This window comes from Pipistrellus kuhlii, unplaced genomic scaffold (assembly GCF_014108245.1).
Source record: "Pipistrellus kuhlii isolate mPipKuh1 unplaced genomic scaffold, mPipKuh1.p scaffold_m20_p_2, whole genome shotgun sequence".
In the NCBI taxonomy this organism is placed as follows: Eukaryota; Metazoa; Chordata; class Mammalia; order Chiroptera; family Vespertilionidae; genus Pipistrellus; species Pipistrellus kuhlii.
Window position 1 is genome coordinate 135,336,280 of NW_023425515.1, and position 14,436 is coordinate 135,350,715.

Consider the following 14,436-nt stretch of genomic DNA (forward strand, 5'->3'; position numbering starts at 1 on the left):
GTTATCTGGTTGGAAAAAATATTTCAAGCTGAATGTCATGGACATTAAGTATAGGAACTCAAGGAACTCAAGGAAGAGAAGGATCCTTGTGAATTAGACCACTCTGAGAAGGCTTCAGGAAATAGGATGGACTTTACTAAAGTTTGGAAGATAGATATAACTTTTAAATATGGAGAGAGCAAGAGGTTGTTGAAGAAGAGTGCACATGTGCTTAGTGAGATAAACTGTTCTCGCTTAATCAATTAATTGATTTTACCATGTTCACTTTCTTATCTTAGTGGCTATGTAATGATATCTTTCTTTGTTATTGCTTTTCAGGGCAGTGCTGGCCTAGTGGGGCCAATTGGACCTTCTGGAATTCCTGGCCCAAAGGTATGGTTCTATTTGCCTAATGGATATTCACCTTTCATGTCTCTATGATGTCACAAAATATCGCTTTCATTTTTTAGGGTCTTTCAGGGAATAAGGGCGTTCCTGGAATCAAAGGTGATAAGGTGATTTAAATATTTACATTATCATAGAGATAATTTCTTAGCGCATACCTTTTTTTTTTTCTTTTGAGCCGACACAACTTATAAACTATTTCATTTTCATAAATGGGCTCACATCTGTACTATCAATTATATAATTTTTCTCAGGAGTAGGAACATTGAGAAATTATTTTTTGTAATTAATATTTGCTTTCTTATAATATTCCATGTTTGCAAACCTTGTCTCTGTGAAATGTGCTCTCCAGGGGGAACAAGGCGTGGCAGGGGAGCCCGGAGAGCTGGGGTATCCTGGAGACAAGGTAAGTGGTTCTTCCCATTAGTTTTAAGCCAGTGAGAAAGGACAGCTCTTTAAAAAGAGTGTTCATTATTTGAACCAGGTGTTTTTTGTTAGGATATGGCATCGATCTGTTTTTACATGTCTTGTTTGCAACCGTTTGCTCACTTTTAGAATATTTGCATGAATTCTTTTTAGTAGTTTATAAACACAATTATGTGCTGCTTTATGACAGGGATACAGAAATGCCTGTTTGGTGATTTCAAACCGAGGTAGGATAGCCTAGCACTTCTAGGCTCCAAACCTGTACAGCATGTTACTCTCTAAAAACTCTAGGCCGGTGTAACACAGAGGCCAGTATTGGTGTATCTAAACATACCTAACACAGAAAAGGTACAGTAAAAATACGGTGTAAAAAATGGAGCACACCTGTGCTTACCATGGATGGAGCTTGCAGAACTGGAAGTTGCTCTGGCGAGGCAGTGAGTGAATTCTGAGTGTCTGTGAAGATTTGGACATTACTGTAAACTACAGGGCACTTTATAAACATTGTGCACTTAGACTACACTAAATTTATTAAACAACATGAGATTAAATCAAGCAGAAGAGAAAATAATGCAATCAAGAGATTCAGTAAACAAGATCCATGCAGCTGCTGGTGTAACATGTATACTGCTGTATAGCAAACCTATTTTTTTGTAAGTAGAAAGAGTTTACTTTAAAATAATGGTTTAATGTTTAGTATAGTAAATACTTAAACCAGTAATATAATCATTATCGAGTATAATGTAATATACTTGTACATAATTGTATGTATTATACTTTTATCCGACTGGCGCACAGTAAGTGTGTTTACATCAGTATCACCACAAATGTGAGTAATGCATTGTATTACAATATTATGATGCCAATGACACCATTGGAGATAGGAATTTTTCAGCTTCATTATAATCTTACTAGAGGTCCAGTATATGAATTTCATGTACTCAAGGGGTTGAAGGGGGGGTCCCCTCGGCCCAGCCTGAACCCTCTCTCAGTCCAGGAGTCTTGGGGAATGTCTGACTGCTGGCTTAGGGGAGCAGGCCTAAGCCGGCAGTCAGACACCCATAGCACTGCCTCAGAGGCAGGAGAGGCTCCTACCATGACCTCTGCCATCGCCAGCAGTGAGCCTGGCTTCTGGCTGAGCGGCACTATCCCTGTGGGAGAGCACTACTACCAGGGAGCAGCAACTGTGTTGAGTGTCTGCCCTTTGGTGGTCAGTGTGTGTCATAGCAACTGGTTGTTTCACTGTATGATCAATTTGCATATTAGCCTTTTATTATATAGGATGGGACCACTGTGAATATATGTGACCTGTTGCTGACTGTAACGTCATTTTGTGGCACACGACAGGAGAGGCACATCTGCCTTTTGAGTATAATAGCTTTTCTCTCCCCACTACTATTCCTCCTTTCAGGGTACCACTGGTTTTCCAGGACCACCAGGCGTGAGAGGGAAGCCGGGACCTTCAGTAGGTTTGAACTTTGCTTTGCTTTTTCTGATTGAGGGAATGAACACCATGGCATGAGATTTGAAACTTGATGGTGTTAGCAGAATATAAAAAGTATGTATAAGCCTACCAGGCTGGGATTTTCTCTCTTCAGTTTTAGCATATATAGCTAATCCCTCAAGTTTTCCATCCATATGTGTAGACTTTTGGGTCTCACCTTCTCCAGCCCCTCAGGCCAGAACCAAAATTCTGTGAGCCCTAAAGATTTTGATTGATTTACCATTAAATTAAACAATGGACTTTTAAGCCAGAAAGTATAAAGTACCTTAAATAATATTTTAATTTTTTCAAAATATGTTTCATTAAGAAATATTCTGAACAAAAGATAACATGCCATACTCTCTTTTGAGTCCAAATATTCTAATTCCTTGTTTTTTCCTCCCCACCCTTCTGTATCAATTAGTTGATAAAAAAAGAATACTTTATATTGTAGTTAACATGAAACCCAATAAAGAATAAAACTAAAATTACAATTATTTAAATGAAATGATTAAAACCTGAGTTAAAATCCCTGCATGTTAAAATCACAAAAATTATCATAGTTAACATTTACTGGGTGTTTACAAAGTACCACGCACTAGTCTAAGAATTGTACCTCTAATTTAATCCTTACAACAATTATGTGAAGTTGGTACTATTATTATTCCTATTTTAGGCACGGAGAGATAAATCGCTTGCTCCAGCTCCCACAGCTCCCACAGTTAGGTGGAAAGCCTAGTCAATCACTTAAGTCAGAGCCCATGCTCCTAGCCGCTGTCATACTGCTTTAGGATTTGACATTTTGAGATTTAGTATTCTAATATTGATTACCACTCTTTGAAGGTGAAGATGATTGTAGATAGAAATAAATGGATGTAAAATAACAATTTACTAATACAACATTGTAATACATGCCAAAAAGAGTGTTGTTTTCCTAACTAATTCATCATGTTCCCTCTAACTCCACTCTCCCTCACAGGATTATTTTTGCAACAAAAGAAGCAGCATTAAGTTACAGAGCTTTATATGCCACATTCTTTATGACTTATATCAGTGGCAGCATTTCATATATACCTCTCAGGTATTATTCAATCTAAAGAACAATATTTGGCATCTAATTGTCAAATGACATGTTAGTGATGAGCTTTACTTTTACTAGCTCATCACCCTGGTCTCAGCGTAAACCCGGTCAGCCACGTACCCAGCTTGTGCCCCAGAGTCCAATCTCAAACTCCAAGTACATAAGAGCCATGAGCATGAGAACAGGTCATAAAGCTAATAATAATAATAATAATAATAATAATAATAATAGGTAGCTTCCATTTTTCAAGGGTAAGTCTAAGTCATGTAATCTGGCAAAATGACTTTTCATTTTGTATAATGTGAGGGTTTTCTAACTTTTGATAATAGTAAAAGGAAGTGGTATAGCACATTTCCTAAGGCAAATACTAAATAATCGGTGATACCAATATAGTTTTCTTATGCTTTACAATTAGGTACGTGGGAAAATGAGTTAAGTATCTTGCATATATATATATATATATATATATATATACACACACACACACACACACACACACACACACACATACATATATATATATATATATATATATATATATATATATAAACTTTTTAATGTTTTCTTACTCTTTGATTCAGTTTATATTGATAACATGTTTATGGGGATGGGGGAATCACTGATCTGAGAAGCAGACTTAGATTTTAGTCCCAGACCTTATACTGACCTTTCTGACCTTGGCATTTAACCACTGTGGAATCCAGTTTCTCGTCTAAAATGAGAGTCAGACTATTTCATAGTTAAGGTTCCTTAAGTCTCTGACTCTTTGATATTTTCCAATCTTAGCAATAGTGCTTATTAATATTTCTCTAGGCCTAGCTAAAGAAAAGGCAAAGAGCCTATTTCACCTTTAACACATTGTCTTAAAACCCTTAATTTTTCCCCCCTGGAATAAGTCACTAGAAACTCTAACGTGATACTTTTAGGGCAGTGATAACAGGGGGCATGAGATGGTGAGGCTCTGGTTGCTCATCTTGTACTTTTCTGTACTATTCTAATAAAAAAAACTTTTTTAATGTCAGCAGGGATTACTTCGGTAGGTGATAATGGACCATCTTTTTAAAAAAATATATTGATTTTTTACAGAGAGGAAGAGAGAGGGATAGAGAGTTGGAAACATCGATGAGAGAGTATCATCCATCAGCTGCCTCTTGCACACCCCCTACTGGGGATATGCGCACAACCAGGGTACATGCCCTTGACTGGAATCGAACCTGGGACCTTTCAGTCCGCAGACCGACCCTCTATCCACTGAGCCAAACCGGTTCCAGCTAATGGACCATCTTTTGTTTTAGCAAATCTTTGAAAAATATATATTTCAGATTGAAGATAGGGTAGAGTCGACACCAGTTTGGCTCAGTGGATAGAGCGTCGGCCTGCGGACTGAAGGGTCCCAGGTTCGATTCCGGTCAAGGGATATATACCTTAGTTACAGGCACATCCCAGCAGGGGGGTGTGCAGGAGGCAACTAATCGATGATTCTCATGTTTCTAACTCTCTTTCCCTCTCTCTTCCTCTCTGTAAAAAATCAATAAAATATATTTTTTAAAAGAAGATAGGGTAGAGACTTATGATTTAATATTTGTAAAATAACATTGTCTTTAGACTCATACTTCAACACTTGTTTGTATCTTATTAATATAAAAAATTATAGGGGTTTGACCTGGAAACTTTCTCTAGTTATGGAAGGAAAAGCACCTGTTTAATGAAAAATTGCATTCCCAGAATCAGCTATCGTATTAGTAACAAACTATACAAGTTAGTGCTTACCCTCAATCATGTTTTACTATTATAAAAAGAATGCCTTTTATATTTGTTGCTTTTGATTTTATGTTATCTAAGATTTTGCTGTCACTAATATTGTTTTCAAATGGATCTAAATTGTAACATAAAAGAATATTTTCAAGATTAAAAAAAAGTCCTGTTTTGGAAGGTTTTTTGCATTCTGCATTTGCTCTGCAAATGCTTAAAAACTAGAGAAAACTACCACTTAGAAGGTGTTAAGAAATGTTCTTTCTTTGAAACAGATAAAACAATTATGTTATAGTATATATTATACCCTTTTTATTTTTTAACTAGAAGTTGTCATTTATAGAGGTTTACCTAATCATTACTGAATTCTCTAAAAGGGACTTGAAAATTCAGTTTTTATAAATGAGAATCGACATTCAATGAAACTTGTAGTTCAGGTATTTTAAAATGAAAAAAATGTATTTGAATAACAAATACAATTATTTCAGTATTTATGTTTTAAAATATCCGGTTGTCAGTCAACTTTTCTGAAAACAAAACCCTAGGGTAGAATGCTATTTTTTTTCCTCAAAAGCTTGTAATATATTTAGCGTCTTGTTTGGATGTGGCCACTAGAGGGCCCCAGTGAGAACTCAGCTCCATCTCTAAGAAAGGTATTGTCATTTCAAGAATCTAAGACTCCTAGGTACTGATGATGATGGATTGTGAGTTTATTTATTTAGGAGGACTTAACTGAACTTTGCCCACTATTTTATCTATATTTCCCCACATGTTTATCTATATTCCATCGCAGTGGTTGTATTGTGTACTGTTTGATATCCAGATACTGCAGCACTAGATGAGTGGATGTAGTACCGATGAAACACTGCTTTGCTTCTGGGGCAGTGGATGAACCCATATTGCAATTGTATATAATCTGGGGCCTAGTTAAGTCCAATATAAATTCATGTACAAATTTAATATAACAAATATAATGAATTCTATAGTTTTTTCTTGTTTAAACAAAGATATCAGTCTGCTGGCCTTTCCCATTCTGTGGTTTTGTCTCTTGAGAGCATTGCTACCCCTCTCTGGTTTCAGGCTTTATCCACTTTTCTCTTTCCTCTGACCTTTCTCTCTAGCCCTCATTTCACATTGTATATCTGAATGTCGGGAAATGACTTCAGAGTTAGTGAAACCAAATCCTCAAATTTTTACTTAAAGGATCAAAATAATCTAGAAATTCTGTGCTTCATCCAGGAAAGGGGGGAGGATGTGAAGGGAACACTTAATAGTCATAAAAGTGGTTCACATTTAACGAGTGCTTTCTATGTGCCAGGCACTGTGCTTAGCGCTTTACTATATTACCCCGTTTAAACCTCACAGTGACTGTGTAAGAATGTTAGTAATGTTGTTATTATTATTATTATTATTATTATTATTCCTGTTTTATTGATGAGAAAATGGAGACTTGGAGAAATTTAGCAACAGACATTTAAATCCAGGTGGTTCTGGATTTCTTAATCAGGATCCTCCAGTGTCAAAGGAGAGAGAAGTTTTCAGAGTCAGTTCTAGGACTGTGGTTATTTATGAAAGCAGTTCTTCATCTACATTTCCCTACAAAGTTGAGCCAGAATTTATTGCCTTATCTCTGGGTAACATGCACACACACACACACACACACACACACACACACACTTTTTATTTTATTTGAATCCTTAAATCATTAAATTGTTTGTATGCCTAACACTAAAGAATAAATGTGCATCACATCCAAACACATGTTATTTAAATACATTTTCTACAGCCATGGTTACAAATTAAGTCTTTCTGAATAGTAGTTACCACTTTGTTTGACAGTATATTAGTGTTGTTTGCTGAAATGTCATTACAACTTTATGTGGCATAATATATCGAGTGCTGTCTGCTTACCATGTGTCTTTTCCCCTTTTATATTGTATTCATTAAATTAATGTTTATACTTTTATTTTCTCCCTACCCCATTTCAGGGCAAAGTAGGTGACCCAGGACCCCAAGGACCATCTGGCCCTCCAGGACCAGAGGTAAAATGTTGGTGGGAAGATGATAAACATGGGAAAAAATAGTAGATATTCAATTTGATTGATAAAACATGTTTTTACATAATAGGCTTTAGAAAGGTTCTCTTTAAAGGTCACATCTTTGTAAATAGTCTGGATTAAATGTTTTCTTTTGTGTCAGGAGATATGTGACAGTTACCCCCTAAAAATAAAAAAAGAAGATATCATTAAAGAAGATATCATTCAATAAAAAAAAGAAGATATCAAAGAAGCCACATTATAGTTCTGATTCTATTTGTTCTGCACTACTATTAATAACACTTACTTAGGGCTTCTAATCAAATTTCAGGACATACTAGTAAACTGCACTGAATTTTTAATGCAAAATGCTTCCAGTTTTGCTATATGCAGATCTAATTTGGATCCCATTGCTTAGAATACATACAAAGAAGTCTGTGCTACAGACATCAAATTTGCTGCGTATTCTTTGAAATTTTGACTTTGACTTAATGCTTGGCTTGATATTCAGTGGCTTCCCACCCCCACCTCCCCACCCCTAACAAGCCTTCAACACAGAACATAGGCTTCTGAGGTGAAACAGTTGAGTTTTTAAAAGTCACTTAATGAGTCAAAGAGATACAGCCCCAGGGAGCTAAGGCTCCTGAAGCTCACTCTAGTTCAGAAATATGTCAAAATATACATTCATACAGGTGTTCCCCCAAAATGTGTACACTCTTTGATAGCTGGGAGCTCAATTTTGAAAATTAAATCTATTTTAATAAACACTGCCTGTATAATTATTCAAAACAGGAGTATACATTTTTTGGGACAACCTATATACACATACTAGTAGAAACACACAGATCCAATTCCGAGTCATGGAGTCAGCAGTGTTTAAAAATTCTAGAAATGAATTTTTGGCTTCAGAAAACATAACTCAGAGCAATAAAGTTTCCCCAGTGTCACAGCCAGGGGCATTGCTTCTAGGAACTCTGTGTGGGTGCTTTCTCACTCTCTGTGTAAACCGTAAGATCTATTTACTCCACAGCTGTCTTTCAGGGTTGGCTGGTTTCTTCAAATGTCTCTTCTTACTTATCGTCAAATTTAAAACACATTGTATATTGATAGTTGAAATATCTAAAAAACTGCATTGTGTGTCTACTTTTATTAATAGGGAGATGCCAGGAGGTAAAACACAGCTCTATATGGATGTCATCATCCTGGGAAGAAGGAAGTTGTTATGAATAATTAAAACAATTATTAGTAGGTCATTAAAACAGTAATTAAGAGACTAATATAAGTTCATATCTTTTAGGAGCCTGCATTAAAAAAATCATTTCTTATGCAAATCTTTCTGGAATGAATTATCTTTACCTGTCTTCTCATACTGAGGATACGGGACCTAATATATCTTTTATTCTCTTTGAAAGCTGTTATTCTCAACATGGGTTGTTCTGTTGTAACTTCAGTTATAGATGGTATGCACACGAGGAAGGATGGTGTCACCTCCCTGCTCTTAGAATGGTTTTGAATCGTTTTCTTTTTTTTATAAAGTCGGGTTAAAGAATACGTGGGCCATGATTTTACTTGATACGCGGTCCTCCTGCAATGTTCCTTTTTCTCTGCTGCCTTTGAGACTCTATAACTTACAGTCACGATTCACAGCATTATTGCATTGTCTTTGCCCTTTGCACCTCTCATGCAAAGTCCTGAGCCCTGACTTAGCAAGTCTGTGACCATTTGTCCTCCTCACCTGTATTACATTTTCTCATGTGGCTGAAGACATAACCTATGCTTTATCAAGAATTGATGCAAGGTTGTTTTGGGAAAGGGGACTTTGTCCAAAGATTATAACTTCTTCTTGATCATAAGAATAAAATATGTAGGCAATCATATATTAGGCAAAACTTTTTATCCATCATTAGGCTTTGAAGAGAATTGCAGGTCCAATAATTTAAATCAATGTTTAATATTATATCAAGCCAGGAAAGTTTCTACTTGTACAGTATATGAGTTTCCTCAGATAAAAGGTCTTAAATGTTGTGCTGAATTTAGACTTTATCCTGTAGGCAAAGATGAAATATTTTTAAGCAAGGGAAGGAAATGATAAGACTTGTGTGTTTGACTTATGTGTAACAAGAGCTAACGTAAAAGGGGAGAGAGGGAGAGGATACAAGACTAAATGTTTTACTTGCTATACTTGCATATTTGTTTTTCAATATAAACTTTACTATAAATCTATTTAGTTTCACCAAAAAATATTGCTATTATAGTTATTAGGTTTGACTTATATTTATAAACTAGTGGCCCGATGCACAAATGAAGATATGTGTAAGAATGGGCCTTTGTTCCCCTGGCTGCCTTCATTCTGGGCCTTTGTTTCCCTGGTTACCTGGCATCACCTTCTGCCTTACCACACTGCCCAGAGGCCTGGAGTTAGCTGGGGTGGTCACTATGGCTGCTGGAGGTCAGAATATGCAAATTAACCATCCATCTTTGTTGGGTTAATTTGCATGCTCACTCCTGATTGGCTAGTGGGTGTCACGAAGGTATGGTCAATTAGCATGTTACTCTTTTATTAGGTAGATTAATTTAGGGAGCAGTGACATATTGAATCATCCTCTCCAAGAACAATGTATATCTTTTATTTAAGTCTATTTTTGTATTTTTCAAGAATGTTTTAAAGTTTTCCTTGTATAGGTTTCTATACATTCCTTATTAAACTTGTTCCTATTTTATCTCTGTTGTTGCTGCTATAAATAGGGTTTTCTCTATCATTCTATTTTCTAAGAGGGTTTTGGAATAGTATATGAAGATTATTGATTTCTGAACATTATTTTTACATCCTGCTGCCTTAATGGTTTATTATCTTTGAGTTTTATTACCTTAGTTTTATTACTGATTTTCTAAAATTTTGTAGACATGTTTTTATGTAATTTTTCTAATAGAGATCATTTTAGTTCTTTCTCAATTCTCACACCTCTCATTTATTATCATGTCGAATGGCATTGTAGTATCTCAAGTACAATGTAGAAGAACTAGAAGTAGTGTGCATTCTTGCCTTGCTCCTGATCTTACTGAAAATACTGTGTTTCATTATGAAGTAAATGCTGAAACTAAATTAAAACATGCATATATTTTATCATATTAAAAATATTCATCAATTCCTTTTTCTTAGTGTTTCTAATAAGGGATGGTTGTTATAGTTTGTCAAACTATATATACACATATATGTCAAATACTTGTTATGTTTTCAACATCTAGGGAGGTAATCATACTTTTTTCTTTTAGATCTATTAATATATAGAATATTATAATAAAGGACTTCCTATTTTTATATCATGAATATTTCTTCATAAATTCTATATACTGATTATTTCTATATAATGAGTATTTTCTATTTCATTAAAAATTTTTACTTGATCATGATCTATTATTTTTTAATATAATGCTAATTCTACTAATATTTTTATTCTACATCAATATTTATAAGTGATATTGACCTATACTTTTATTTTTTGTACTTATTTATTAGGTTTAGGTATCAATGTTACATTTGTTTCATTAAAACTAAATAGGAAGCCTTCAGCTGTGGCATAACTTATGAAACATTTGGACTATCTTATCTGTGGGGCTTTGGTGGAATTCCTCTGGGAAGCCATCTCAAATTGAAGCTTTTTAATGGGCAATTCCCTGATAAATTTCTTCTGTGGAAATTAACCTGTTTAAGCTTTCTATGGGGTTAAATTTTATTTCCCTAGATAATGATCTGTTTCATCTAAGCTGTCAAATTTACTTTCAGATAAACCTACAACATAGTCTCTTGTGACTTTTTAAAAATTTAATGGTTATTTCTCAAACTTAATTTAAAAATTGTTTTTTTAGTACTTTCGCTTTTTCCCTTTTTCTTAATTAGGCTTAATTCAATTTTTCTGTTTTGCTATTTTTCTCAAAATAATTCTAAAAATGTTGTCTACGTGGCATCTTCTTTTATCTTTATTATTTCCTTGAGCTTCTTTTGGTTTATGTTGTTCTTTTTATTTAGAGTTGAAATTTAATTTCATTTATCTTCATTCTTGAAATCAAGTGCTATGGCTTTCCCTCTGATCACTTTAAAAATATACCCCATAAACAGACTGATAGCTGTGAGAAAGGACTGAGGTTGGGGAACTAAATGAAAAAAGGTGTGAAGAGATTAAGAAATAAACACACCATTTATATAACACATAGACATAGGCAACAGTATGTTGATAGCCAGAGGATAAGGGTTGGGGATAGATAGAGGTAGGCAAAGAGTAAAGAACAGAAATGGAAAGAGACTTAGCTTGGGATGGTAAGCACACAATGCAGTGTGCAGATGATGTTGTAGGAGTTGTACACTTGAAACCTGTATAGTTTTATGAACCAATGTCACCCCAATAAATTCAATGAAAAAATAAATACATAAAAATTTTTCTGGAGAAGAACCAAGATGGTGGCATAAATAAATACTGGAACTTGCTGGCTTGCACAACCACATCAAAACTACAACTAAAAGACAAAACATATAGCATCCAAAATCACAGGAATTTATACAACTAGAAGGAAAAAGAAAAGTACACTGAGACTGTGGGGAGGTGCGGAGGAAAAAGAAAAGTACACTGAGACTGTGGGGAGGTGCGGAGGTGTGGAAGTGCAGAGGTATAGAGGCACATATGGAAAAGGGCTGGCAACTGGGTGCGCTGTTATCTTTTTCAATTGGGAGGCAGATACAAGCTCCTGACTGCTCTGAACTCCAATTCCAGGTGAGACTCTGGGGACCCAGACTCATATGGGGAGAAACTGGACTGTCTGGCATTAGGCCAGAAAATGAGGGCGGCTTTCTCTCAGAGGTGTTTACAGTGATTGTTGTTCCTTCACGGTGCCGTGGGGGAACACAGAGACCCAGGGACCTCTTTGGGGCAGGGCTGATGGTCAGCCATTGTTGTTTGCTCTACTCTGGTGATTCCCTGAGTCCCTGCCCCACTAAATTTACAACCCCACCCAAACTGTGCCCAGAGGCTTTTGCATATGAATGAACTGGCCTTTTGCAATCTAAAACCTAACAAACTGTAGCTGGGTCAGATAGCCCCAGAGTCTCCAAAAGAAGGCCCAAGGCTCCACAGCAGGTTGCATTGCTTCACAGCTGGGCCTCATCTGGGCACCTCTAAAACCCAAACAAAGAGGAGGAACCTATAGATCTCTCTGTAGCTCCTGCTGGGTGGCCTCAGGCAGTGGCTTACTTTGCACCTCCTTGGAGATCCAAGAACCAGTGTACCCAGAGGTCAGAGTGAGACCATCTAGATTACAACTCTTCACATCCATAAGAGATACACTTGGGCCAGACATAGTGAGTGCCAAAGCCCCACTGAAGCAAGTCTTGCCCCATAAGGGTGTCTCCAGCACAGAATTTCTCCTATTGTAGACAACTGATCCTCACAACCAATTGGCCTAGAGGTCAATTACTCCCAGTGATACCAACAGCAATCAAAGCTTAACTACAAGACTGTGCATACAGCCCACAAATGGGTGCACCAAGAGTGTCCACCTCAGGTAACTGGGGAGGCTGAGCCACTGGGCCCTATAGGACACCTACCACACAAAGCCACTCTATCAATACAAGGAAGCAGCCAAAATGTGGAGACAAAGAAACAGGTCACAAATGAAAGAAATGGAGGAAAACAAATTACTGGATATAGAGTTCAAAACCATGGTTATAAGGTTACTCAAGAATCTTTTAGAAACCTCTGAGAAATTTAGTGAGACTCTCAAGGATATGAAAAAGGACAAACTAGAAATTATGCATACACTGACTGAAATAAAGAATAATATACAGAGATCCAACAGCAGACTAGAGGATTCCAAGAATCAAGTCAAAGATTTGAAATACGAAGAAGCAAAAAACACCCAACCAGAAAAGAAAAAAGACTCCAAAAATATGAAGACAGTGTAAGGAGCCTCTGGGACAACTTCAAGCACACTAACATCCGAATTATGAAGATGTCAGAAGAAGAGAGAGAACACAATATTGAAAACCTATTTGAAGAGATAATGACAGAAAACTTCCCCCACCTGGTTAAACAAATAGATTTAAAAGTCTAGGAAGCACAGAGAACCCCAAACAAAAGGAATCCAAAGAGGACCACATCATAATTAAAATGCCAAGGGCAAAAGACAAAGAGAGAATATTAAAAGCAGCAAGAGAAAAACAGTTACCTACAAGGGATTATCCATAAATCAGATTTTCAGCTAGAAACCATGCAGTCCAGAAGAGAGTGGCAAAAAATATTCAAAGTGATGAATAGCAAGTACCTACAACCAAGATTACCCAGCAAATCTATCATTTAAAATTGAAGGTCAGATAGAGTTTCATAGAAAAGAAAAAAGCTAAAGGAGTTCATCACCACCAAACCAGTATTATATGAAATGCTGAAGTGTATTCTTTAAGAAGAGGAAGAAGAAGAAGAAAAAAAAAGGTAAAGATAAAAGTTATAAACAACGAAGTGACAGCAAATACATATCTATCAACAAATGAATCTAAAAATCAAGTGAATAAAAAATCTAGCAAACAATAAACTGGTGAATATCATAGAATCAGGGCATAGAAAGAAAGTGGACTATTTTCAGGGTAAGGGGATGTAGGGGATGCAGGAAGAGACTGGACAAAAATTCTACACCTATGGATGAGGACAGTGGGGGGGTGTTAAGGGCAGAGGGTAGGGTGGAGGGGAGCTATGGGGGGGGGGGAAAGAAGGAACAACTGTAATAATCTGAAAAATAAAGATTTTTTTTAATTTCCATACTGGTTCTTTCTTAATAAGAATATATGGAAAATGCCATACAATAATCTTTTCTATGTCTTTAAGCATAGTAGTATCAGTTTTGAGCACTAACCCCATGATTTCTCGCAATGCTAACAGCAAACCATCTTTGAATGTGGTTGCAGGATAGTTAGAATGTTTGTTGATTCAACTGTTAACCTTCCTTTACTACAGAGATTATCAAATAGTTGAGTTTTGGATGATGTTCTTCATAAATGGGGCAAGTTGTTTACTATCATACAAAATTAAGCTAAAACCAGTAATCACAGAGATAACTGACATAGCCAAGCAGTGGGTCCTCTTTTCCACTAGGGTGATCTTCATTAGAGACAAAACCAAAGTTCATTTAAAGAGTCTGCTCACATCAAGTAAAAGCATGTTTCTAAATGTCCATTTTAGCACCTTTATTGACTTAACTGAATAAGCCAGCCTGTGGACAACTACATGCTTAAT

At 36.1% G+C, this 14,436-nt stretch overlaps 1 protein-coding gene across 2 annotated transcripts in view; it reads left to right on the top strand.

Moving 5' to 3' along the window:
• Window positions 1–14,436, top strand: part of COL24A1 (collagen type XXIV alpha 1 chain) — a 293,517-nt gene that overhangs the window by 101,366 nt on the left and 177,715 nt on the right. For both annotated transcript variants that reach the window (XM_036446684.2, XM_045584381.1), the window contains exons 15-19: window positions 319–372; window positions 450–494; window positions 737–790; window positions 2,222–2,275; window positions 7,115–7,168. In XM_036446684.2, the coding sequence (XP_036302577.1) occupies window positions 319–372; window positions 450–494; window positions 737–790; window positions 2,222–2,275; window positions 7,115–7,168 (261 nt within the window). The remainder of the gene's footprint in view (window positions 1–318; window positions 373–449; window positions 495–736; window positions 791–2,221; window positions 2,276–7,114; window positions 7,169–14,436) is intronic.